General features: G+C 39.1%; 1 protein-coding gene across 2 annotated transcripts; it reads left to right on the top strand.

The window, feature by feature from the left end:
* Positions 1-14358: 14358 nt before the first annotated feature.
* LOC127423531 (neuropeptide FF receptor 1-like) lies at positions 14359-24809 on the top strand. Of its 2 annotated transcripts, none has more exons than XM_051667918.1 (4): positions 14359-14382; positions 15510-15835; positions 18270-18369; positions 22195-24809. In XM_051667918.1, exons 2-4 carry the CDS (start codon positions 15529-15531, stop codon positions 22994-22996), a joined length of 1209 nt encoding a protein of 402 aa, XP_051523878.1. In that variant the 5' UTR covers positions 14359-14382; positions 15510-15528; the 3' UTR covers positions 22997-24809. The 2 variants fall into 2 exon arrangements, with proteins under 2 accessions (XP_051523878.1, XP_051523877.1); XM_051667917.1 differs by having other exon boundaries at positions 14372-14597.
* The last annotated feature ends 2865 nt before the right edge of the window (positions 24810-27674 follow it).

Consider the following 27674-nt stretch of genomic DNA (forward strand, 5'->3'; position numbering starts at 1 on the left):
GTGAATTCAGAACATAAGCTTTGAATTATTGTCTGTGAGTGCAGATTGCAACATTCAACTTCAAATTTGTATTTGACAAGTTTTCACATCGTGTAAATTTCAGCTTACGAGTACAAATATTTATTGTAAGTTCTCAAATCCAAATATACAAACTTTCCAGTTTTGCTACTGATTTACCTTCATACGGTATAATCTCTCTTGAGCAAGCTCCCCCCAATCTGCTTGGCAGAGACAGAGGAAAAGGAAACTCAAATATGGTCACTGCAAGCAGAATCACAAAGCATTGACGTATAAATCTATACCTGCTACAGAAACGCTGACATTTGAGAGCTCAGACGGGAGGAACATCTATTTTCAGTGACTACCAGTGTAGATTTGTGTCTGTTCCTCACACAAAAGTATCTTAGAAGACTATCTCAAATTTACTTTTATTATAATTTGCCTATGGTTTTTTTTTAAAACAGCCCATTCACTTTCATATCTAGAAGGGAACAGCGTGAAGCTTCTTAAAAAAAATCCTATTGTGTTTGACAGAACAGTGTAAGTCACATAGCATGGACTTGGATCAAATATGGAATTTATATTATGGATAATAAATATTCCTTTACCTGCTGGCTGTGTTAAACATGACGTTTGCATGTGGTACTGCAGCACCCCCCAGTGGAACAGACAACTACTGTATAAACGGCTGGAAGTATAAAACAAGGTGCTTTCATGTGTACTTGTTAGTTGTCCATTGACTAGTCTAACTCATTATTATAATTGTTGTTATATCACCTGTTATGTCATATTATGTATATACTTCATAATTATTTACTTTATTGTGTTAAGATTAGTTCTGTTTTATCTGCTGTGGGTAATTACACATTTTTATGCGCATAATATTAATACACACGACCAGTTATTCGAGAAGTTACAGAGCAAGACTCTCTTTCACTCTCCCTCTCTCGTGATGCACAGTGCAGCTCATGTGGCTGAGCAGAGAATATGTTTAATATTTTCATGTTGTCTAAATGTATCCATCAATATATTATCAATGTGATTTGAGTGATTTGCATTGGGAACTACTTTGCATATGATGCTCTTTGGTTAATGACTGTGAGCGCATGTGGAGACTCTGATGTTTCTCACTCACTGACATTCAGCAGAACGGATTGAACATCACGACAGTTTACAAGGTAAGAACTTTCAGCATCAGAACAAAATCTTTATATCTCACTTTCATCATCATCATCATCATCATCATCAAATCTGAAATGATCCAAATAATGCAACAATCAATGTGCAATCCTGTTACAATGTTACAGTAAATTAAGAATAAAATAGAACAGTAAAAATATATGAATATATATGAATAATAATGTTAAATTATCATTTTTCTTACATAATAATTTATATTAATATTATTTAAACATTAAAATATTTATTTTAATGTTGTATTATTTATATGATATTATTATTATTTTGAATTGCATGGATTAGTTAAATCAAGTTATTTGGATTATCATAATTAAATAAGTTTGGCTGTAGTACTTAGATGCAGGTTCTGGTTTGAAATGGCTTAGAGATGAACAGGGTGTATGATGAAAAAAAAAATATATATATATATACATATTTATTCCTCTTAATACACTGATGACAAAAGCATTTTTGTCCATGTATCATTTTATTTATTTATTTATTTCGTACCTGGGTAATATTATAGCATTCTTTGATGTACCTCGGAGTACCATGTATATATACACCACAATGAATATGGCAATCATAGAGTACCTTGGTATATAACCTATTAAAGTACCATGGTATTACCTCGACTGCAATGCACCATAACATTGCCATATTTAAGAGCAAAGTAACAATTAATTAAAAGTTTTATAATGTGACACTGTATCTCTTCATATCAAGTTTTTTGCCCTTCTTTATTCTTAGTTATGCATTAAATTACATATGAACCTGATACTGAAGCAGACAGTGAGATTTAAGGGCATGTGAATAGAAACACACTCACATGTTCTGTGCTGCTCTTTGCTCCGTCAGTGATATAAATCATGTTATAACAGATGCTATTGGCGCAAACCAGAGAATCCCTGCAGGTGTCACAGCATAACATGTCCATTAACTTTTATTTATTCATTATCAAGATTTTAGGTCAAAATGTATATGAATGTACAGTATAAGGGGAAGTTTAATATGGTATAACTGTTCGCCATTTCATACAAGGTTTCACCATTAAACTGATGCATTTTTGGGCTGCCGCCCACAATGTTTCACGCTCAAATTTAAAAGCTTACCATTCACACTTACTGTGAACTAAATGCAAAAAATTAGTCTCATTTTTCAGAGAACCCCCCCCCCCCCCCCCCAAATAAAACTCCAATTATTCATAAATAATATTGCATGTGTTTATAATCTTATGATTAACAGAATGTTTAAAACTTTTATTTTTGTTGTCCTAACTTTGTAAACATGCTATTCTGGTTCTGTTCACTCTACCTCACTTTGAAAAGTCTCATTTTATTCCACTAGTTGACAGAAAGCACTAGAAAAAAAAGATTTTTCTCTCTATCCATTCCATCACAATATACAGATCTGAAATGTAGGTGGCACTCTAATGCATTTTATCCCTCACAGATGTGCTCATCCATAGACATTCAGTCTAATTTTCAGTTCAAGCACCACCCTCATTATTTCATTGAATATCTCGGCCTCTGAGTGGAATACAAGCTCACGTTTTTCTCATGAATTGTTTTGCATGCTTTTCTTTCTGGATGTCATATTTTTGTCTGGACATCTAAGATACAATATTAGATTATTCAGCCAAGCAAGCTCACAGACAAGTAAAAAATTGGTCTTTTTTTTGTTTTGTTTTTGTTTTGAAAGATAAAAGCAGATATAAACAGATATCATATTTCACTTTGTGATTCTTTTGAAAATATTCCGAACTGTGGTATTAGGGCAACATAATAACCTATACAGTCACACTCCTAAGAATGAGAGCTTTCATTTGATATGTGACTTGTCCATTAAGGTGCTATGTGAAGGACTTTTATTTTCATATAAATATTTCTACCCCATTACCTCTAGGGGGCGCTAATTTTCAACGTGAATGTTTTGAGGCCTTATTTTGTTATTTTAAGTAACATAAATGCAGAAGTGATGGTTATCTCTGTAAGCTCAGATTCTAAGCTTTCAAATGATACCTCATATGCCTGACTTAAGTATACGGAGACTTTAACGTTTTAAGTGTAAACATTTTTTTTCCAATATACCGTCCCCCTTTGATAGAGTTTAATGGATTAAATTAATTTACTTAAATGTAGTTTACTTAAATAGTCCCGTGATGTGGCAAATGAAAAGTACACATATTCCATGTAGTCTCTTGAATAATATATGATACGCGTGACTCTGCGAGTGCTGAATAAATGTCCCGTGTAATTAAAAGTAATTCCACTGATCATGCAAGCTATAACATACATGCAACACCACAAATTTAAATGTTTGTCTGTTCTGCTGTTGCTAATAAAATAATAGTATGAATACATCTTACCCAAGTTACAGGCTAAATCAACGTGAATGTTTTCAAACATTACTTATTTATTTTTACCTCATATCATCCAGTGGGCCGGAGATGACTCCTTGGCGGGCCGGATCCAGGCAGCGGGCTGTATGTTTGACACCCCTGCTTTTGCGTATTGACACAAGATTTGATATATGTAATCACAAGCATGACCTGAGGGTACCTGCACAGTTTCGGCACAGCGCCACCTAGTGGTCAATTAATATTTAAAATTTTTTATTTTTGCTTATAACTTCTGAATAGTTTTGCCTAAAATCATGAGACTGGTTGCTTTAGATTCCTTGGGACAAACAGAGTCGAATGATACCCAATTTGCCATGGTCGGCCATACTGTCTGTCCGCTATTTTGAATTTCATTGAAACACTATTTTTTCAAATTACTCTTAAGCTGTACATCCAATTTGCACGGAATTTGCCGTGTATCATCTAAAGACACTCAGTGATTTTTTATATGCAATTAATTTGATTAATTAATAGGCACATCTTGTAATTAATTCGATTATAAAATTTTAATCGATTGACAACTTTTGAGAAATGAATGACAAAATGACCAGAAATCACCAGCCAACCAACCCCGGTCTCCCCTATATTTACAAATCATGATTCGCAGTAGGGTTGGCAACTGTCCTGTATTAGCTAGGACGTCCAGTATTTTGGTTGAAATAAAGACATTATGAATAGAAGGGATTGTGCCCAGCATTGATGCCACAAAATGCCAGGGCACCCTTCCTTGTGCTATTCGCGCATTCCATCCCGGCTTTTGTTAGGTATCATTACTCACAGTAGGTGGGCATACACAAAATCCTTGGAAGAATAGGTGGGCTTACAGCGTATGTTTGCATATGTGCTAGACTACATTACTGGTTACACAGCAGAAGAGCTAAAAGCACATTGCGAGCATGCCAATGAAGACATGCAGCTTTGAAAAGAGAGGGCACAATGTCAGGGTACACTTCCACTTCAAAGACATCATATAAAATTGAGATATTCTGATGCAATTGCTCGGAAATGACTGTAATTTTGGCAGAACTAATTCAAAGCAGGACAGGTGCAGGAGAGACATGCTGTGTCTCACTGGTGAGACTTCAGTTTTTGGATGTCAACCATCACCAAGTCACGCTAGGCTCCTGAAGAAATCGCGCTCAACATGTCTGTGACTGGCAGAAGCGATAGATGAAAATGTTCACTAGTTCCCATGGCAATAAATGATTAAAAGACAACGAGTGTGAAATATTACTTGTTGACATGGACACCAAATGCCCTCCATGACTTCTGTAAGCAAGTCATTGAGAGATACTGGAGTAATAATAGTAGTCACTATTATAACCACAACTCTATTACATTTAATCAGTTACCATGAAAACCAAGACAAACTCTTAAAGGTACAAGTAGCACCATTCACCAAATAAATGTGACAGTAGTCAGTGGCAACCACAACCTTTTTCAAAGTGCAAACAAGAGTCAATAATGCTTTGCTGGAAGATTTATATATACTGTATATAGCGTTCATCCGGAGAGAGAGAAAGCGATAAGGGTGCACACACCTGAGCTTTATAATGTCTAACACATGTTTCTAATTGCAGTAAGCATTGGGGAGAGCGATATAAAGGGACCACGCCAGAGACGAGAGAGAGAGAGCTACCCGTCTGAAAGAGACTCTGTTGTGTTTAGCTAAAGTGTGTACTGCTGAAAAGCCCTTTGAGTTATTTATTAAAAGTTGTACCTTTGAGTTGAAGAACCCAGTTCCCTGTTTTCTCTTTTCCCTCCCTATGTCAAGTTGTTACACTGGTGTCGAAACCCGGGAGAATTGGAGGAGGTACGCCATCATGGAGTCCTCGCAGTTGGCGGAAGTTCTGAAGTCCCTCGCCAGTCTGCATCACACCCACCATCAGGCCCTGCTTGAGCTACGCCAGGACCAAGATCGCCGCTTCCATGAGGTGCTCAGAGCTTAAGCAGAGGACCGGCATGTGATCCGGAGCCTACTAAGCCAGGTGAAAGCCCTGGCCACGACCCCGGACACAGCAGCCCCCATGCCCCTGGCCGCTCTCATGAAGATGGGAGCAGAAGATGATCCAGAGGCCTTCCTGGATCTATTCGAACAGTCAGAATAATGTTTAATGTTTAATTAAAGACATAAACATAAACACACACGGCAGCTGCGTGTGGCTCTCTCTCACCCGAACTGCCGCATCCGGCTCGGCCCCATCCCTCTTCTTGGCTGATTAGCCCGATTAGGGGCCGGCCGTGCAGACTCACGGCCCAGCCCGGCCCGGCCCTCCTCCTCTTCACACTATAATAGAAATAAGCATAACCCTATAATGTACTGAAAAGTAATTAAATTAATTGAAAGTCAGTAACTGTAATCTGATTACAAGAATGTAAAATGTAATGCATTACACTACTTTTTTTGACTAAAAGTAATTAGATTACAGTAACTAATTACTTTGTAATTGGATTACACCCAACATTGTTCTAAAATTATTCGTACGATCGTTTTTATGATCTACTTAGGCTTTTGATGCTTTTGGTTAATGAGACCCTGCTCTTTTTCGATACTTTTCAAAATGAAATCAAATATATACCTGTTTATAATTGACGTTTCTCTCGCCTCGTCCACCATCTTAGATTAATTTGTTCTCTGATCTCCATATTTTGGGATGAAAGCTATGCTGCCTGAGAATCTGGCCAAAAGAAAGTATCTTAGAAGGCAGCATAATTAAGTTACACACTTCAGCAGTGCACCAAAGATGCCTTTAACCCATTATAGTGGGTTCATGGGCGGGGCCAGGAGTGAGTAATAAGTTTACTCTTAAAATGCAAAAGTCCCTGGATACATAAATAGTAATCTGGGGAATCTGAACTTTTCACAGCACTGCATCACTCTTGCGTTCATGTTTTATGAAATAACAAAACAGGACGAGAAAACTTCCACGTCGCAAATGAGTGCCACCCTGTGGACCTAAAATAGTCATATCATATAGCAAATTAAAGCTCTTGTTCTCAGGAATGTGACTGTACACTCACATTATTTCCAGCACAAAAAGCGTGATAAGTGATAAATATGTTCTCACTGTAAACATACAGTATACAATATTAAAGCTGAAATGACAGCGATCAGTCTCCGATTAACACTACATACTGTAGATGACACACAAAGCACATACTGTGACTCAAACCCAAGAGACATTATCAAGAAGCAAGTTGAAGTGTTATCCTGTTTATCTCAGGTAGACCTACAGTCTGAGGATTCAGTCCATGAGCCGCTAAAATGTAGCCAGGGCCCCGAACAAACCAAATGGTAGCATCACAAATTGGTGTAATCTGAACGGTGTGAAAAAAAGCCTTCTTCTCACAGGACATGGGAGTTAAGGGGATCTGCCAATATCCCTTTGTTAAATCCAGTGTCAAATAAAAGCGAATTGCGCCTAACCAATCGAGCAGTTCATCAATCCGAGGCATCGGTACGAATCAAATTTAGACACCGCATTGACTTTCCTATAATCCACACAGAACCGGACCGAACCGTCACTCTTGGGGACCAACAACACCGGGCTGGCCCAGTCTCTGTGGGATTCTTCTATTACCCATACCTAGCATGGCCTTTAATTCTTCCCGAACCACTTTTTCTGTGTTTGTGTAATCAGTAGGGATGACTGTGTACCACTACCCCTGGGGTCATTTCGATATGGTGCTCTATGAGATTCATATGATCGGGAAGAGGCGAGAACACGTCGGAGAATTCCCCTTGCAACATGGCAACCTCCGTAACAAGTGACCAAATGACACGATCTATGGCTTTAAGTTCACCTCCGGTCTGAGCTCCTCCCTCACTGGAACCACTGTCGCCAAAGTCATGGGGAATGCCTCTCTCCATGGTTTTAGAAGGTTGAGGTCGTAAATCTGACGTGCACCGCCTCTATCCCTACGTTTAACCTCATAATCGACTTCCCCAACTTGCCGTGCAAACTCAAAGGGTCCTTGCCACTTGGCAAGTAATTTAGAGCTCGACCTGGGGAGCAATATAAGGACTTTATCTCCCGGTGTAAATTCCCATAGCCGAGTACCCCTATAATACAGCCGGCTTTGACGTTCTTGAGCCTGGAGCAAATTCTCATGTGTTAATTGCCCCAGTGTGTGGAATTTTGCTTTAAGGTCAAGAACATATTGAATTTAGTTTTAATGGCCCGACGAGGTCCATGCCAATTTTCTTGAAGGGGACCTCGATCAATGTAAGGGGGCGCAATGCCGCTTTTGGGGTAGCCGTGGGATACTCCACCTGCGAACATCCCTGTAAATGCCCGGCCAATAGAAACAGGCCATCAGATGGTTTAGTGTTTTTTCCTGCCCTAAGTGACCCACCATCCAATTATAATGAGCCGTCTGGAATAACATTTCCCGACGGCTCTTCGGTACTAACAACTGGGTTGCATCTTCTTTTGTCTGAGTGTCCTGCATCACTCGATACAACCAATCCTTAATAATCGAATCCATGGTTTTAGAAGGTTGAGGTCGTAAATCTGACGTGCACTGCCTCTATCCCTACGTTTAACCTCATAATCGACTTCCCCAACTCGCCGTGTAAACTCAAAGGGTCCTTGCCACTTGGCGAGTAATTTAGTGCTCGTTTGCAGTAAAACAAAAGTTCTATTGCCTTTCAATTCTTTGGAAATAAGTTTTATGCATGTCATCTTGGATTACACTGACACCTAGTGGCGGGGATGAAGCATAATTCAAACATAACAGTTTTCAGTTACCAATTCCATTGTAAAAATTTACTATTCAGAGTGAGCCATGAATAATTTAATCCATAAATGAAAGTGTCCAATAACAAGTCAGGAGATTAAGCGAGTAGAATTTGACTGGTCATTTACCATGATCATAACATGGCCACCCCATGAGGGGACTCTCTCCACATAGAATAAAACAGCTTTTATATGATTACTGATATGACTGATATCTGCTCATTATTTTATACTAGGGCTGTCAATTTAACGCATTAATTCAGTGTGATTAATTATATTAAAAAAAACTTGTTAAAAAAATTAACACAATTTGTCATGTCCCCGGACCGTAATAAGAAAGATTCCTGAGCAATTCAAGCTTGAAGTACCACCTGTTTTCTCCAGGGGGCAGTCAGCGAAACTCCAGCTGTAAAGGCAATGCACAGCTTATACAGAGAACAAACCAACCCTTCAGCAGACATCACAACACCACGACACTTTCTTGCGTTCAAACACAGTTTGATGGAGCGCAAATCCAAATTCAGGGATCTCAAGATGTGTTTTCTAAGTATTAAACTACGTTTAACTTGACACAGCCTAACGGTATGTATATGATGCGACACAACCAAAGTGAGACGCTCCAAAAGCATCTGTCTGACGCAGACGTACATTGGCGCGTCCACAGACAAGCCCTCATAATAAATCTCAGACTGACTGATGAATTCAATAACAAAATGGATGGCTGCGAACTGTAGGCCAATGATTGGCTTATGTTCAATAATACGTAAATGAACAATATATTGGATTCTAAAGCCACTTTTTGTATTTTCTTATTAATGCTTAACTCCTCTGCCACAATAATGTAATGCATTCTAATTATCTGAATATTATTTTTTGTAATAATATATATATATATATATATATATATATATATATATATATATATATATATATATATATATATATATATACATACATACAGTACTGTGCAAAAGTTTTAGGCACTTGAGAAAAATGTTGCATAGTGAGGGTGTCTTCAAAAATAATGCCATAAATAGCTTTAATTTATCACTTAATGTCATACAAAGTTCAGTAAACATAAAAAAAGCTAAATCAATATTTGGTGTGACCATCTTTGCCTTTAAAACAGCCCCAATTCTCCTAGGTACACCTGGATACAGTTTTTCTTGGTTGTTGGCAGACAGGATGTTCTTCTTGGAGAATTTATCACAGTCCTTCAATCTATTTAGGCTGTCTCAATTGGTTCTGTCTCTTCTTGTAATCCCAGACTGTCTCAATATTCAGTTGGGGGCTCTGTGGGGACCATTTCATCTGTTGCAGGGCTCCCTGTTCTTATATTATAATCTTTTCTATTTGCAAAAGAAATGTTTGGAAGTCTAAAATATATATTTCCTATTGACACACTAAAGCTGAAAATATAAATAACCATCTTAAGACAAATGCTTTTGTGAAACATCTTATGTGCCTAAGATTTTTCCACAGTACTGTATATATATATATATATATATATATATATATATATATATATATATAAACTCAGCAAAAAAAGAAACATCCTCTCACTTTCAACTGATTTTATTTTCAACAAACTTAACATGTGTAAATATTTGTATGAACATAAAAAGATTCAACAACTAAGTCATAAACTGAACAAGTTTCACAGACATGTGACAAACAGAAATGGAATAATGTGTCCCTGAACAAAGGGGGGGTCAAAATCAAAAGTAACAGTCAGTATCTGGTGTGGCCACCAGCTGCATTAAGTACTGCAGTGCATCTCCTCCTCATGGACTGCACCAGATTTGCCAATTTTTGCTGTGAGATGTTACTCCACTCTTCCACCAAGTGAAACTAAGAAGTTATTATTGTGAAGCTGAAGAGATTATTATTGTGAAGCTAAGAATTTATTATTGTGAAGCTGAAGAGATTAGTGTGTGAAACTGGGAGCGCTGAAGTGTGGTCATTAAAATCCTTACCTGTGAGTGGAGCAACCTGCCTCCTGTGTCCTCCTTATCAACCGCCTTCACACTGGTGCCGAAACCCGTGATCCAAAGTTGGAAGTACGCCCCATGGAGCCCTCCACCCAGTTGGCCAAAGTCCTCCAGTCCCTTGCCGGCCTGCATCAAACTCACCAACAAACCCTGTTTGAGCTGCACCAAGAACAAGACCGCCGGTTCTTTGAGATTCTGCGAGCTCAAGCAGAGGACTGGCACGCGATCTGGAGCCTCCTCAGCCAGGAGAGAGCCCTGGCCACGACCCTGGACAGCCACATCTCCCTGCCCCCACCCACACTCTTAAAGATGGGGCGGAAGATGACCCAGAGGCCTTCCTCGATCTTTTTGAGCAAACCGCAGAGGGTTGGCCACAGTCCAGAGCAGCATCGCCAGCTCTTCAGAACCCTGAAGCAGGAGAGGATCGGCCACCCATTTGCGTTCTACCAATGGCTCCGAGACGCATGTCAGAAGTGGCTGCTGGCGGGGACTCGCGATGTCAAGGGAGTGGTTGACCGAGTGGTGGTGGAACAGCTGATCCTTCGACTGCCAAAGGGAATGGCAGAGTGGGTCCAGTGCCACTGCCCGGCGTCGCTGGAGGAAGGAGTCCGACTGGTGGAGGACCATATGGCGGCGTACTCAAGGGTGGAAGAGCCCCTCCCCCTGTGTGTTCCCCCCTCCCTCTCACTCTGCTGTCTCCCCAAAACCCGTTCCTGCCCTGCGGAAGCGAGGGCACACACCCCTGCCTCTACAGTGCCCCGCCGCTCTCCCCCTCAGGTGGAAGTGTCCACTGACGCAGGTGCGGTGTGGCGTTTGGGCCGACCTGCTGGAGTTGCGGGGATCCGGGACACTTCTGGGATCAATGCCCCGTGATGGAGCTGGGGACGTTGATCCGGATCCCCAATGCCCCGCAGACTGCCCCCGACCGAGCTGGAGCATACCGGATACCGGTAAGAATCAAGGTGGTCACTCACCAAGCTTTGGTGGACACAGGTTGTAATCAAACCACTATCCACCAACGTTTGGTTCATTGGGCACAGCTAAAATGGAGAGGGTGAAGTGTGTGCATGGGGATATTCACAAATACCCTGTGGTGACAAAACATAGAGTGGAGGCCGCGGTTAGTTCCCGCCTCACCCATCCGCTGATTCTGGGGACTAATTGGCCTGAATTTCGGAATGTATTAAAGGGAATATGTGCGGATGGGTCCTGGGTAAAAGCAGTGGGATGTGAAGTGTGCGATGCTCTGGCGGGGGAGGTGGAGCCGGGGCCTTCTTCATCAGCTCCACATCAAGATGACATGAGGAGGGGAGAGGCTATGGCCCCTCCCATCCTTAGGGGATTTCCCGAACGGGATTTCCCTTTGGAGCAGTCACGAGATGAAACCCTCAAGCATGCCTTCAACCAAGTGAGAGTGGTTGATGGTCAACAATTCCGACCGAGCGTCGTACTTTCATATCCCTGTTTTTTTATTATAAAATGAGCGGTTGTATAGAATGACGCAGGATGCTCAAACAAAGGAAGATACAACCCAGCTCTTAATACCACAAAGCCGCCGGGAAATGGTGTTCCAGGTGGCTCACTATAATCTGATGGCAGGTCAACTAAGGGAAAGTAAGACACTGAACCACTTAATAGCCCGTTTTTATTGGCCAGGCATTGGTGGCGATGTCCACAGGTGGTGTGCGGCATGCCGTGAATGTCAGCTGGTGAATCCACCGGCCACCCCAAAAGCGCCATTACGCCCCCTTCCACTGATCGAGGTCCCCTTCGAGAGAATTGGCATGGACCTTGACGGGCCATTAGAGCGAAAAGCACGCGGACATCACTTTGTATTAGTCTTAGTGGATTATGTAACGCGATATCCGGAAGCAGTGCCTTTGCGCAACATCTCAGCACACAGTGTTGCGGAGGCACTCTTCAAAATAATCTCCCGGGTGGGGATTCCGAAAGAAATCCTAACCGATCAGGGCACAACTTTTATGTCACGGACACTACGTGAGCTGTACGAATTATTGGGCATTAAGTCAATCCGCACCAGTGTTTACCATTCACAAACAGATGGCCTGGTTGAGCGATTTAATAAAATATGATTCGTAAGTTCGTGCACGGGGATGCCAGAAATTGGGATAAATGGCTTGACCCCCTGTTATTTGCAGTACGAGAGGTCCCGCAAGCCTCCACGGGGTTTTCCCTGTTTGAGCTGCTGTATGGGCGGCGCCCACGCGGGGTGCTTGACGTCATCCGCGAAGCTTGGGAGGAGGGACCTTCAGATAGCAAAAATGAAATTTTTGAAAAAACGTTCTTGATCTTAGAGCAAAACTCCACACCTTGGGGCAACTAACACAGGAGAATTTGCTCTAAGCTCAAGAACGACAGAGCCGACTGTATAACAGGGGAGCTTGGCTGCGTGAATTTGCACCGGAAGATAAGGTACTCGTATTACTCCCCACATCGGGCTCCAAATTACTTGCCAAGTGGCAAGGACCCTTTGAGGTCACACGACGAGTGGGGGATCTCGATTATGAGGTAAAGCGAACCAATAGAGGGGGCGCAGATCTAATATATCACCTCAACCTCCTGAAATTGTGGAGGGAGGCGGTCCCTGTGACGTAAGCTATGGTAGTTCCAGAGAGGGCAGAGCTCGGGCCAGAGGTGAATAAAAACCTAATCAGAACACTCCGGTCACTTGCAGAGACCACCTCTCATCGTACCAGCTTGCAGGGGTTGCCAAGTAGCCATCCCTATCGCTTGTCTGAACACAAAAAGGAAATATTTCGGGAGGAATTGGATGCAATGCTCGATATGGGAGTAATAGAGAAATCCCACAGCGATTGGTCCAGCCCAGTTGTTCTAGTTCCCATGAGCAATGGGTCAGTACGGTTCTGTGTGGATTATGGAAAAGTCAATGCGGTGTCTAAATTTGATGTGTACCCGATGCCCCGCATTGATGAGCTGCTCAATCGGTTAGGTACTGCTCGATTTTATTCGACATTGGATTTGACAAAGGGTTATTGGCAGATCCCCTTGACACCAATTTCCCGCGAAAAAATAGCCTTCTCCACACCGTTTGGATTGCACCAATTTGTGACGCTTCCGTTCGGTTTGTTTGGGGCCCCGGCTACATTTCAGCGTCTCATGGAACGAATCCTCAGACTGCATTCAGCTTATGCCGCTCTTATGCAGCATCTGAGGGCGGTTCTGAGATCGCTGCGACGGGCGGGGCTCACAGCAAACCCCAAGAATCGTGCGATTGGGTGGGTGGAGGTATGGTATCTGGGGTTCCACTTGGGCCACGGGCAGGTGCATCCCCAAATTGACAAAACTGCGGCGATTGCGACCTGCCCGAGTCCCAAGACCAAAAAGGGGGTGAGACAGTTCCTTGGGCTAGCTGGCTATTACAGGAGGTTTGTGCCTAATTATTTGGACGTCACCAGCCCGCTGACTGATCTCACTAAAAAGGGGGCTCCAGACCCGGTCCAGAGGATGGAGCAGTGCCAACAGGTGTTCTCGCAGGTTAAAGCCGCACTTTGCGGGGGGCCGCACTTTGCGGGGGGGCCGCATTTGCATGCACCTAACTTCTCTCTCCCTTTTGTATTGCAGACGGACGCTTCAGACAGAGGACTGGGGGCTGTACTCTCACAGGTGGTGGGGGGGGGAGGAGTGCCCAGTGCTGTACATCAGCCGTAAGCTCTCCTTAAGGGAGACAAAGTACAGCACCGTGGAGAAGGAGTGTCTGGCCATCAAGTGGGCGTTCCTCATTCTCCGGTATTACCTGCTGGGGCAGGCCTTCACCCTCTGCTCGGATCACGCCCCACTCCAATGGCTCCACCGCATGAAGGATACCAATGTGCGGATCACCCGGTGGTATCTGGCTCTCCAGCCTTTTAAATTCAAGGTGATCCACAGACCGGGGGCACAGATGGCTGTCGCTGACTTCCTTTCCAGAAATGGGGGGGGGGGGGGAGTGGTAGGCAGGCCGGATGGCTCCCCGGCCTGAGTCGGGCGGTGGGGGAATGTGGCAGCGGGGGCATGGTCAAGCACCCGTCCAGAGAGAGAGAAAGCATTAAGGGTGCTTACACCTGAGCTAAATTATGCCTAACACCTGTTTCTAATTCCAGTGAGCATGGGGAGAGCAGCATAAAAGAAGTCACACAACCAGCAGACGAGAGAGAACCTGGGTCCAGAAAGTGATTATTGTGAAGCTAAGAATTTATTATTGTGAAGCTGAAGAGATTAGTGTGTGAAACTGGGAGCGCTGAAGTGTGGTCATTAAAATCCTTACCTGTGAGTGGAGCAACCTGCCTCCTGTGTCCTCCTTATCGACCGCCTTCACAGTCTCTTTAGTGTCCCAAGTTTTTAGAACTGTGACCTTAATTACCTACTGTCTGTAAGCTGTTAGTGTCTTAATGACCGCTCCACAGGTGCATGTTCACTAATTGTTTATGGTTCGTTGAACAAGCATGGAAAACATTGTTTAAACCCTAAACAATAAAGATCTGTAAGTTATTTGTATTTTTACAAAATTATCTTTAAAATACAGTGTCCTGAAAAAGGGACGTTTCTTTTTTGCTGAGTTTATATAAGTAATTATTTAAATATAACTATTTATAATTATTTAAACATTATATAATGTATTATTTCTCAGCAAATATTTATAAATGCGATTAATTCGATTAATTAATCGGCACACCATGTAAATAATTAGATTTTTAAAATTATCGAATGACAGGCCTATTTTATACATATGTTTTAAAATTACAGTTCATTTTTTAAGGAGTAAAACTTGTTTAATGAGGAAAAAATTACTAAGTGCAACCATTGTTGAATTCTAAATTCTGATTGGTTTGTATTGTGACCGTATTACCACCTGCAGGAATTTTCAGGAATTTTACAGTTCCTTATTAAAATGATTTAATTTCAGTTCTTGGCCCAGTAATTTAAGCACTGAAATAAAATTATATGTAATGACTCTCAGTGAGTCAATGAATCTTAGCTCCATTGAAAATGAGTGCAGAAAACATAACAAAAAGTTCACAGAAAGCCATTACAAGTGGGCTTGACAGCCGGAACATCAAATCATGTGTTTAATTGTGTTTTTTTATTATTATTATTATTATTATTATCATCATCATTTCTAAAACTTTTAGTTTGAATCATTGATTTTATCAACAAATCTCTCTGTACTTTTTGTCTTAGATTTCACAACTCTCCAACAATGGAATTGGACTTCTTTTATACAGAGAACATCAGTATTAATCACAGCACGCTCTTCAATGATAGCAGAAACATCACATTCTTACCGTATTATCAGCACTCTCTTGCGGTGGCTACACTCTTCATCCTGGCGTACATTCTCATCTTCTCCCTGTGCATGCTCGGAAATATCCTGGTGTGCTTCATTGTGCTTAAAAACAGGCAGATGAGAACTGTCACCAACATCTTCATCCTCAATCTGGCCATCAGTGACCTGCTGGTGGGCATCTTCTGCCTCCCCATCACTCTGGTGGACAACCTGATCACAGGTAAATAACTCCAGATCAGTGCTTCTCAACTGGTTTTGCTTCAAGGGCCAGATGATTTTACATTGGACATCAAATTGTTTAGGTTAAATTATTACATGCCAGGAAAACTGACCATTTTGTAAATGCATAAACAACAGCAGAAGTGACATATTACGCACATACAACAAACAATGTATTATACTGTATTGTATTATTCATATGACAAAGTGACACATGAATTTGCATTTGAGGTCTTTTTTAACACATTTGTGGCATATTGTTGATAAAAAACAAAAATAAAAAAAAACATTTGACCCATTCCACCTTTTCACTAAAAAACACAAATCTGTGTAACAGTTTGACACTTACAATGGAAGTCAATGGGGCAAATTTTTGGAGGGTTTAAAGGCAGAAATGTGACGCTTATAATTTGATAAAAGCACTTACATTAATTCATCTGTTAAAACTTGAGTTATTGACTTCCATTGTAAGTGTCTCACTGTAACACAGAAAATGAGGGATGAGTCGAAATGATTTTTTGTGGTAATCAACATTATGCTGTCGATTGAGCTTAACTTGTTGTGACCCCGGAATATTCCTTTACTTTAAAGTGTATTTTTGGACTCTCGAAAATCAAGATTTTTGACATTATTGTTTTTTACGTGACTATCTAAAGGTGTATTTCAAGTTTCAACATTATTTGTACAACAGATCTTTGTTTTGTTAGACAAGAAAAATTAGCTTCATACCATGTTACTGACATTTAGTTTTCGACCACTGAAAATGTATAAAACTGAACAGTTTACTCATGGAGTCACATTGAGAGCCCCATATCTCTGGGACTTAACCATATAGGGGCTTAAAAATGAAGATACTAAAAGGATAGTCTGTTCTGAACCAGAATCTAAAAGAATATTAATATATCTTTAATACTTCTGGAGTTATAGGCACATATAATGCAACAAGAGGTGCTGAAGTCGACTGATTTTAGTAATAGATCTACTGATCTCTGTGTACAAATATAATTATGATGCTGTCACCTTTCTAAGGTATTTTTTTACCTGAATTTTTGCTCCAAAGTCAAAGGCGTAAATTGTCATTTTGACCCCCCTCTAGAAAATAATGGATTACTAATATTGATCCATGGCATTTAATATCAATTTATATGTTGCTTGCCTAATATTGTATTTAATCAGAATACACAGCTACTTCTGAATGGCAGTGAAAGGAGAATTTCAGTGTGTAACTCGTTCTGTAGGATTTGTGCTACATAAATAAATGAAACCTCAAATCCAACAGCTTCTTGAGTAGGTGACAAATTTTCTCAGCAAATGAAGTTATGTTATGAATTATGAATTTATGAAGTTATGAATTGAGAATACCAGATGGTTTTAACCCTTTAATCTCTGATGTTGTTTTTAAAGATTTCCTGTTTCAGTGGCAGGAGGGTCAAGTATTTGGTATCATTGTAAAGAAAACTTTTCAGATTATTTAATGATATAGATTATGATACATTTTGAGACTCTCAGACTAAGAAACTGCTGGAAAAAAAAAATTGAGACATAAATTAACTTTTTTTTTTCCCTTATTTTTCCCAATTTTACATTATATATCTATGGGTGTAAAAAAGGTGGCTCCGAAAAACTCACAAAATTTTTTTTGTGGTGATACGACCAAGCAATCAAAAGTTAGCATTACAAAAATAATTTATCATAGTGTTCAAAAACTTCTCCATGTGTCCAAAAGCCTCTACAAACAAATAAAACATAATAATTGTACATAAGAACTAATTACACATGCAAACACAACAATGACTAAAGGTTTGCATAGCATGCAGACATGATTTTAGTAATGAGATTTCACAGAATGAGTTTCATTCTGTGTCATTTGAGTCATCATTGAGTCTGTGTCATGTATTTGGCGCCATCTCCTGGTGGTCATATGTAACATTGTGCTTCATGTGGATTATCTAATGATCTATACATCTGATTACCTTGTGTGTGGACTCTATTCTATTTTTGTACTGGAAAAATAGAATAGGCTGGTTGTATTCTACTCTTTGAGAGCTTTCCAACAACATATGACACATGGCTATTTTTTACCGATTACAATAATATGTACAGTGCAAAATTATTAGCAAATTATATTTTATAAATATCAGTGACAGTGTCAACAAAAGTTGAATATAGATTTAAATCTAGCCTTTATCAAGTACTTATTTATAATAGTAAGACAGGTGAGTGATCCTTTTTTTGTCATAATTTTTTGTCAGATCCGATAAGGATAAAATAAAATGAAATGGTACATTTGTTTTAAGAACAGTGAAAATGATCATCTCTGATTTCAAAGTAGAAATGCTAAAACTAACTGTGGGTAATACTTTAAGACATGCCGTTTTCCTTGAGCTGCATATCAAGACCTGTTCTCATTTCATCTCTTATGATTTCTTGTGCAGGTTGGCCATTTGATGTAGTGATCTGTAAAATGAGTGGACTCGTCCAGGGAGCTTCAGTCTCGGCGTCTGTCTTTACATTGGTGGCAATCGCAGTAGAAAGGTTAATAACTCTCTGACCCTTCTGTTCCTCACCTGAAATTGCAAACAACCTCTCCAAGAAAGGCATAATACATGCATCTCACCTGTTGTTGTAGATGTTGCATTATAATCACTGTCTTTGTATCTTGCTTGCTCTCTATTACAACCAGTTTAACCCTTGTGCGTCAATTTAAAAAAGTTACTCAGAGGTCCTTAGAGGACAAAAATGTCCGCATCAAAAAACTGCCATAATAATATTATATATTAATATTATTTTCCACTTTAAATGAGTTAATCTTTTAACCAACATCAGTCCTGATCATAACTACCAAATATTCATTCATTTTCAGGATATTAACCCTTTAAATGCCAGTTTGTTTATATAATGCCACTGTTGTTTCTTATGAAAAAAATACAAAAATTAATTATTTTCCATATACTAAATGCTAAATGGGGGGGGGATTATCACAGTCTGGTATATGTCTGTTGTTTTTTACACACACACACAATTTTAGCTGCATCATTTATTCAACTGGCCTGCAGTGCTCTATAATACAGCAAACAGAGAATAGGGGAAAAGCTTGTATTTGCTCCATAGGCTAAACATGAGAAAAATGGCACCATCTGGTGGAAAGATTAAAAATGCACATTTTGAAGCCAGGGATCTGGAATGAAAGCATAATATCATAGAATTCATGATTTTATGCTTTAATGGCACTGGGATCAAATATTGCAGTTTTAATGGGTTTCAATGGGGACATTTTTGTCCTGAAGGTCCTGAGTGTAACTATTTTGTGTACACAGTGTATTATAGATGTATTATAGGAACTGAGGTTGAAATATCAAAATCGCCCCCAAAATACACCCCTTCAGTAAAATTAATGCCTTTGGCATAAACACAGCCAAAATGATCAAAAAAACTACAATGAAAAAGACAAAAATGTCCAGAATGTCGCACAAGGGTTAATTGCGTAACAGCAATCCTGTCTATATGCAAAAGACTTGTAAAGTCAAGCGAGAGGTTTTTGTGAGGAACAGAGTGATAATCTTCCCTCTCCACTGCAGCTGTCAAATCTCATTTACACATATTCAGACATGCCGCATTATGACTGGTCACATAACCAGTGATCCTAGAGCTCCAGTGGAGGGGGAGATTGTACGATTTTCAGTGAATAACTAGCATACTTTTGAACAGTGTTCATTTTCACACAGTTTTTTATTTTAATCATAATTTTTGTATTTTGACTACATTTTCCTTTCAATTCACTGAATATTTAATCATATCATATTCATCCATTTTAATCAACTTTAATGCCATTTCATTGACATTAGTCAATGCCAAATAAAATGGCATGCAATTTTAGGCGCAAAAAAAAAAACCAAAAAAAACATTTTAGTTGACGATAATGTGCAAAATGACAAAAGCATGAATCAGCCTTAACAGACCAAACTTTAACCAAATATACAAATATTTTGATAAATAAACATTTAAATAAACTACTTATAATTATTTAAACATGTATCAAACATATTAAAGATTCAAATAGACTTAATATGTAAGATTAAACATGTCTTGAAAACTGTCCTGAAAACTCCTGAAATAATGGCATGAATTTATCATGTTTAGACAGTTTAGGATATTGTTTTACATGTAGCGTTTTTAAGGAAATGCCGTTTTCACAACCCAAGTTACACATTTTGATTGGTGCATAACTTACAATAGTTCAATTTCACCTGTTCATTGTCTGTGCAGATGTTTAGTGTCACATAAATAGGATGCATTTGAGTGAGGTAATTAACCCGTTAGTTCAGTGAGGAAATCCACAACATACTATGGCTGGATTATTTCAAATCAATTCTTTCTAGATTTTTCTTTCTTTGAATAATAATTTTAAAAAAGACAGTAAAAGTGCATTGTTAATATCTTGCAATATTTGTATCTCGTCATATTTTTGTCAACAATTTGCTTTAATTAAAACCAATTGATTTCATTATTGTTGACAAAATAAATAAAACAATTCATCAGCAAACATTTATGCTGGTAAATAACACTACTTTTGATTTCACGGTGCTTTTTGTCATCACAACACTTGATTACTGCAATATTCTTCAAAAATTACATTTCCTTATTCCTTATGTACTCAATGAAAGAAAAACAAAATGACACAAAAATGCTACAGTAAAAAAAAATTAACCTATATGGTAAAAAATGATAATATATTTAACAAGACAAAACATGTCATTTTACAGTAAAATATTGTGTTTTTTTAGATGTAAAAATTATGATTTTTCCGTATAATTAATAGTACAAAATTATATCAAGTTTATCAAGAGAATACATGTACTCTTTACAGTAAACTATTGTTAAAATTAAGGTGAAAAACAATAATCGGGCATTCCCAGAAGTCCTTGTGTGACCCATTATATTTTATGGGAATATTTAATAGTTTCTTATTATTTTTTTTATATCAGTTATGCTCATGGACATGTAGTTTAGTTAATGTTTATTGCATTATTTTAGTGTCATAAGTGTTACCCTGATGGTGTTTTGAGTTTGTGTCTATATGTGTGTATTAATTATTGCTCCTTAAAGGGTCACTCTTGATGAACTTTAAGTCATCATGTGGCCTTTTGTAGTTACTACGGAGATTAACAATACATTTTAAAGTGAAAAGCAGACTTTTATAGTTCCAGAAGGTTAGTATATTAAGTTTCTATCATTTAATAATATAAACAGTGGTAAAATGTATAATATACAGCATCAAAATGACATCCGTTAAGCCTGAAACAAGGTCGCTGTATTTTTTACATGAGTTTCATTCTGTGTCATTTGAGTCATCATTGAGTCTGTGTCATGTATTTGGCGCCATCTCCTGGTGGCCATTTGTAACATTGTGCTTTATGTGGATTATCTAATGATCTATGCATTCGATTACCTTGAGTGTGGACTCATTTGAAAGATAAATAATGGTATGTGATATTTTATGTTTTGTTTATTTTTCATGAAGTTATAAGTGAAAACACGTCATATAAGCAACACCAACATAATTGTCCAAGACATTTACTTAGCTATTACTCGCTATACTTTTGTCTGTGAGTACAACAAATAGGCTGGTTGTATTCTACTCTTTGAGAGCTTTCCAAGAACATATGACACATGACTATTTGATCAGTTTGACGTTTTTACCGATTACAATAATATGTACAGTGCAAAATGATTAGCTAATTATAAAAATTGAACATTTCTGATTTGTCTGCAGATTTCAAAACACTTGTTCAGTTTTGGTCATAATACTTGCATGCATTGGAAAGAAGAGCTTCTAAGTTTTCAAACAAAACCTATTTTGTGTTGGTCAAGACTGTAGTTATTAATATTTTTACGATTATTTTATTTTTCTCATGGGCCCATCCAAGCTTATAAATTTCTGCCAGTAAATTTCTGGTAACCATAACTGCCAGTATTTAACTGTAAATTTAAAGGAATTTGTTTCACAATGTGTGATTGATCGCTGTACATTTCAGGTTCTTCCTGTCTAAAACCACATCCACGCTAATGCGTTTAATGCGTTTTCAAAAGCATTCATTTCCCTACATTTATGCCTCTCATCCACACTAGAACAGCATTTACCTGGACTGAAAATGGAGAGTTTCGAAAACATTCTCCATTACTGCATACTTTGCAAAACTACAAAGTTAGGAAGTTAGTCTTCATATGAAACATTAGTGTGGATGTGGCATAAGTGGACAATACATGGCGAGCATAAGCTTTAATGTCAACCAGTCTTAATACTGATAAAAATCAGTCTATGTGAGACTGGTGTGTTAATCTTTGTTTCTTGCGTTGCAGGTTTCGTTGTATCGTGTATCCGTTTCAGCAGAAGTTGACGCAGCGTGAAGCTATCATCATGATCGCATTCATCTGGGCGCTGGCCACCGCCATCATGTGTCCATCAGCGGTCACGCTAACCATCTCCCAGGACGTCCTTCACTTCATGGTGGACCGGGACAACATCACGTACCCTCTGTACACCTGCTGGGAGGCATGGCCTGACCAGAGCATGAGGAAGATGTACACCACCGTTCTCTTCTCGCTCATCTACCTGGCTCCCGTCACACTCATCGTCATCATGTACACGCGAATTGCCGTCAAGCTCGTCAAATCACCCGCCTCCATCCGAGACGCCCACGCCGAGGAAAGTCGAAGGGTTTTCCGCAGGAAGTTGAGGGTTGTGAATATGTTGTTGATCGTGGCTTTGCTCTTCACCATATCTTGGTTGCCTCTCTGGATCCTCATTATGTTGACAGACTACGGAAATCTGTCAGAGAGTCAACTCGATCTCGTGGCCGTTTATATCTTTCCGTTCGCTCACTGGCTCGCTTTTTTCAACAGCAGCGTCAACCCCGTCGTCTATGGCTACTTCAACGAGAACTTCCGCCGTGGCTTTCAGGCAGCGTTTAAGTTTGGATTGTGTCTGGTCGAGGTGCCACCGCAGCCAGGCAGGGAACTGGGGAGACGGAACAGCACATGGAAGCATAACCGGGTATTTGCGGATGGGAACAGGGCGAGAGGGAATGCCAAGGGCAACGGCAAGAGAGAGTTTTACAATGGCGAACGGCACGATGAGTTAGTTCTGGAGGATTTAGACTGAAGCAGCTAGATCTTCATTCACATGCATGTGCTCTATAGTGTTTAAAAACCCTTGATGTTTCCTATTGCCACAAACGAGCATGTGTGAGAGCAACAGCAAGGCAAACAGCACTGCCACTCAAAATCACTGCAAATGCACCTGCTACACACAAAAGCACAAAAAACATCTGTAAATGACTTTAATAGGCTGCCAACAAGCATGATATTGATATGTGCATCATGAATGTATTCATTAATGCTTTTTTCTTGCAAGTGCCATTGAGTTGATAGGGATGCTAACAATTCATTCTTGGTATAGAGTGCAACAGTCTGGTTCCACTTCTGTTCTGCCGATGATAGAGATTTTAATGTGCAACTAGTACACGCAAATAGAACAGTAGTGTATCTTAAGAAACATGACCATAGATGTTTGTTTTTTTTATCTTTAACTCTTACAACGTTCATCAGAATTCTAACTTAAAATGTGTCACGATGCTTCTTTCGCTGCTCATGCTGCCAATAAATGGCTTGACCCCGGTACTGCTGCTTTCAGCTATATTTTTATTTAGTTATCACTGTACAATATGGTTCTATTCATTAACATTAGTAAATGCATTCCTATATTTAGGCTTCTGTGCATTATCACAGTGAGAATCAATAGCCCATTTCACACATGCAACCAGGTAAATTACAGGAAAATTGGTGGGTTGCCTTTACTGGTAAATGTACCACATGTGCTGTTCACACATACCATCAATATGGAAATTTATGATACAACTTCTCATTAAGGGAAATTGCCAGAGCAACATTTACCAATATTTTCAAAAAGGTTGTGTTCACACATGACCTCTAACCAGAAAATGCAGTACAATTTCTGGAAAACGGTGTATGTGTGAAAGGGGCTAATGGGTTCATCGAAAAGCTGAAAATGTTTGCTTTCAGAGGATGAAAATAAGGTGCATTTCAAACTGTTCTGAGACCAGTGCAGACAGACAGCACACTGGAGGTTAAGTCATTCACTAAATAGGGAGCAAGGGAGCATCCTATAGCTCTCTATGCAGTTAAGTGCATTCACTCCTAAAATCTGATCAAAAGTTCAGTTTCAGGTTGCAGATGATGTTTGGATCACTCAACATGTTTGACAGACATGTGACAATGATAATCAGTACATAGATTCAGAATTTATAATGTATCATTTTATTTGAACATGGTTGGCAGTGATTGGATGATGCTGGACATTACTTTGAATCTGAATTAATTATGATAATTTCTGATGTAATGTCTGAAAAAATCAGATTTCTATAGCTTGATATTATTTACAATTTCACAACTTAATCCCGCTGTCCACATATGAGGACGTACATTTTTAGGAAAACTATTTGCTCTAGAATTTTTTTTTTTTTCGTATTTATTAAGTGCTACTAGTTACAAATCAAAAAGAGGAATGGAAAATGCACACAGCAGTCACGCTCGGGTCTCAAGAGGTTTAAGACAAACCTACCGTGAGCTCTGAGGTTTTTCATCGATGGTTTATACTTCTGTCCGCATTATTTCAACTACATGTTTTAGAAATCGTGTTTAATAGTGGAATGCCTGGTAAACAACTACACTACCCATGATCCTAGAGAGAAAGATCCACCAATCAGAGAATCGCTGCAAACAAAGTGCGCCTAAAGAGCTCTGCAGCTCCGCCCACTCTAATGATGCACTGTGAATGTATTGTATTTTTAATGAACTGAGTTTGTGTTATATTGAAATGGGAATCACTTGTTATTGTTTACAGTAGTTGTTGCTGTTAAAGAATAGAGTTTATATTGTGCTGTGGTTAATCTTGTGCCGTGTTGCTTGATGCTTGATATATATATCTATACATATATACTGTGTATATATATATATATATATATATATATATATATATATATATATATATATATATATATATATATATATATATATATATAAAACTCTGTTATTTGCTCTGTAGAACAAACAACAACTGCAGTGAATTTTGTGACGTATCTGTGTTGACCAGTACATTTTTAAATTAGGATGTAAAATTAAAATGCACATTAAAATGTCTTTTTCATTATTAATATTTTGCGAAAAGCTGACAGTTGGCAAAATGACAAATATGATTGTTTTATAAAGCGAAACTTTGAAATGGGTATTGAATGAATATTTTAAACTGTTCAAAACTTATACGGATATATATGAGAGACCGGGACTGTTTAGACACAAACCTTAAAACCCAGTTAACTGAACACATGGTGACCCCTATAGCGGGGCATGTTGTCACAGTGTGAAAAGTACAAAAAATATTGGTCAACAGATTTTAAAACACATGTGACAGCTTGCCCTGACCTGACATTTATGTTAATTATCCAGTCTACATTTGCTATGTATTTGTCTCTTGTCTTAATGCATGCCAGTGTGGTTTTAATGTGTTTGCTTGTTTACCCACCAACTATTAAAAAATATGATATTTGCCTTTTTTAATTAAGTGTTGAGCATACAAAACCAGTGCTAATGAAAACAAGCATTTGTGTAATTGGTCTTTTTGACTCAAAACCTTCTAGTTACTGAGATATCCCCGTGTGACAACTAGCCCCAGTCTTCCTTATATGTAACCTCGGCCTACCTGAATCATAAGATTGGTTGTGATTTTGTGTGATGGGTGTATAACTGTGGATAAGAGGTCATAATAGTGTCACAACCACTTTAGTTCTTCAATCAGATTTCTTCGGTCACCTTGAAAGATCTCAACCATGAAATGACCTCTGTGACCTCTATATTATGCACTGGTGTGCATTAACCTATATAACTGACTGAAGGCAGAATAATTACTCAATTTCAGGGCAGGTTAAATAAAACTCAATTTTGCATTTGAATAAGTTTTGTTTAAAATGTATATATTTGTATAAGAGAACATATGTATGTATAGATGTTTTAGATGCTGTAACCTTCATGGGTTTTCACAACTTAAAATCAACTGCTGTTACTACATCATACATTTGGGACACGGAACAATGCACACGTTTCTTTATGAAGTATATGTCCAGAAATATATTTATACTATTCACCTACACATGCACCTAAAGAACATACTTTATTCACAGCAGAGAAGTCCTTCATAAAATGCAGAACATACTGTGAAAGTACAGTATTTGGCATAAAATGTGACCTAAACATTTTGTCTTGAGATTCACCCTTAAAAAGTCCACTGTGAATTTACATAGAGTACAACAGTTCACAACTTTTTCACTATACTGTGTAGACTATATAGTCTCTTTGTTACTATCTATAATATTACCAGGTCAAAAACCAGCACCCATAAGCACCTTATGAACCAATTTGTGTGCAGTCACAGTTCGGTGAAGCAGCACGAGTACTGGAAGTAATCCAAATGGTAACTGGCTTTGCAATACACACCTGTCTGTTGCACCTGCTGCTCTCTGAGAGTGTTTGAATAACAGTGCATCTCATTCACACACACTGATATTAATATGCAGTAATGTGCTAGGAGAAAGGTCAACACACTGACCTACCCTCAGGATACAACACTGCGGCACACAGAAACATCCAAACTGGAGGAGAAGGTCAGAATGTGTGAAAGCCGCTGTGTTTTACACAGAATAAATCACGCCGGGGAAATTGAAATCTCAGTGCGAGGTGCCGAGCAACAGAAAACACTCAAGACGACAGGAGATATTTCAGACACTTTCAGCGCATGAGAGGATTTTCTTTTGCAGTTGAGGGGAAACACAAAAGTGGATGTAATTGGTACACTGTGTGTTTTATAATGTTCAGATGTGGTTAAGAGAGGATGGATGGATAGACAAACAGACAGATAGACAGACAGATAAATAGAAAAACAAACAGATGGACAGACGGACAGACAGATAAATAGACAGATAGATCAATAGCGACAGACAGACAGACAGACAGACAGATAAATAGAAAAACAGACAGATGGACGGACGGACAGACAGACAAATAGACAGACAGACAGACAGATAAATAGAAAAACAGACAGATGGATGGATGGACAGATGGACAGATAAATAGACAGACAGATCAACAGAGACAGACAGATAAATAGGCAGACAGATGGATGGACAGAGAGACAGACAGACAGACAGACAGACAGATAAATAGAAAAACAGACAGATGGATGGACGGACAGACAGACAAATAGACAGATGGACAGACAGAGAGACAGACAGATAAATAGAAAGACAGACAGATGGCTAGACGGACAGACAGACAGACAGACAAATAGAAATACAGATGGATGGACGGACAGACAGATAAATAGACAGACAAACAGACAGATCAACAGAGACAGACAGACAGACAGACGGATGGATGGACAGACAAATGGACAGACAGACAGATCAATAGAGACAGACAGACAGACCGATAGATAGGCTGACAGATGGACGGACACAGAGACAGACAGAGAGATGGACAGATAAATAGACAGACAGATCAATAGAGACAGACAGACAGATCAGTAGAGATGGACAGACAGATAAATAGAAAAACAGACAGATGGATGGATGGACAGACAGATAAACAGACAGACAGACAGATCAATAGAGACAGACAGATAGACGGACAAATAAATAGGCAGACAGATGGACGGCCAGAGAGACAGACAGATAAATAGAAAAACAGACAGATAGATGGATGGACAGACA

Source organism: Myxocyprinus asiaticus, chromosome 32 (genome assembly GCF_019703515.2).
Source record: "Myxocyprinus asiaticus isolate MX2 ecotype Aquarium Trade chromosome 32, UBuf_Myxa_2, whole genome shotgun sequence".
Lineage (NCBI taxonomy): Eukaryota > Metazoa > Chordata > Actinopteri > Cypriniformes > Catostomidae > Myxocyprinus > Myxocyprinus asiaticus.

Coding starts and splice junctions, on each gene's coding strand:
- LOC127423531 (XM_051667918.1), top strand. CDS start 15,529: ATGGAATTGGACTTCTTTTATACAGAGAACATCAGTATTAATCACAGC. Junction 15,836..18,269: donor GGTGGACAACCTGATCACAG/GTAAATAACTCC, acceptor TTTCTTGTGCAG/GTTGGCCATTTGATGTAGTG. Junction 18,370..22,194: donor GTGGCAATCGCAGTAGAAAG/GTTAATAACTCT, acceptor CTTGCGTTGCAG/GTTTCGTTGTATCGTGTATC.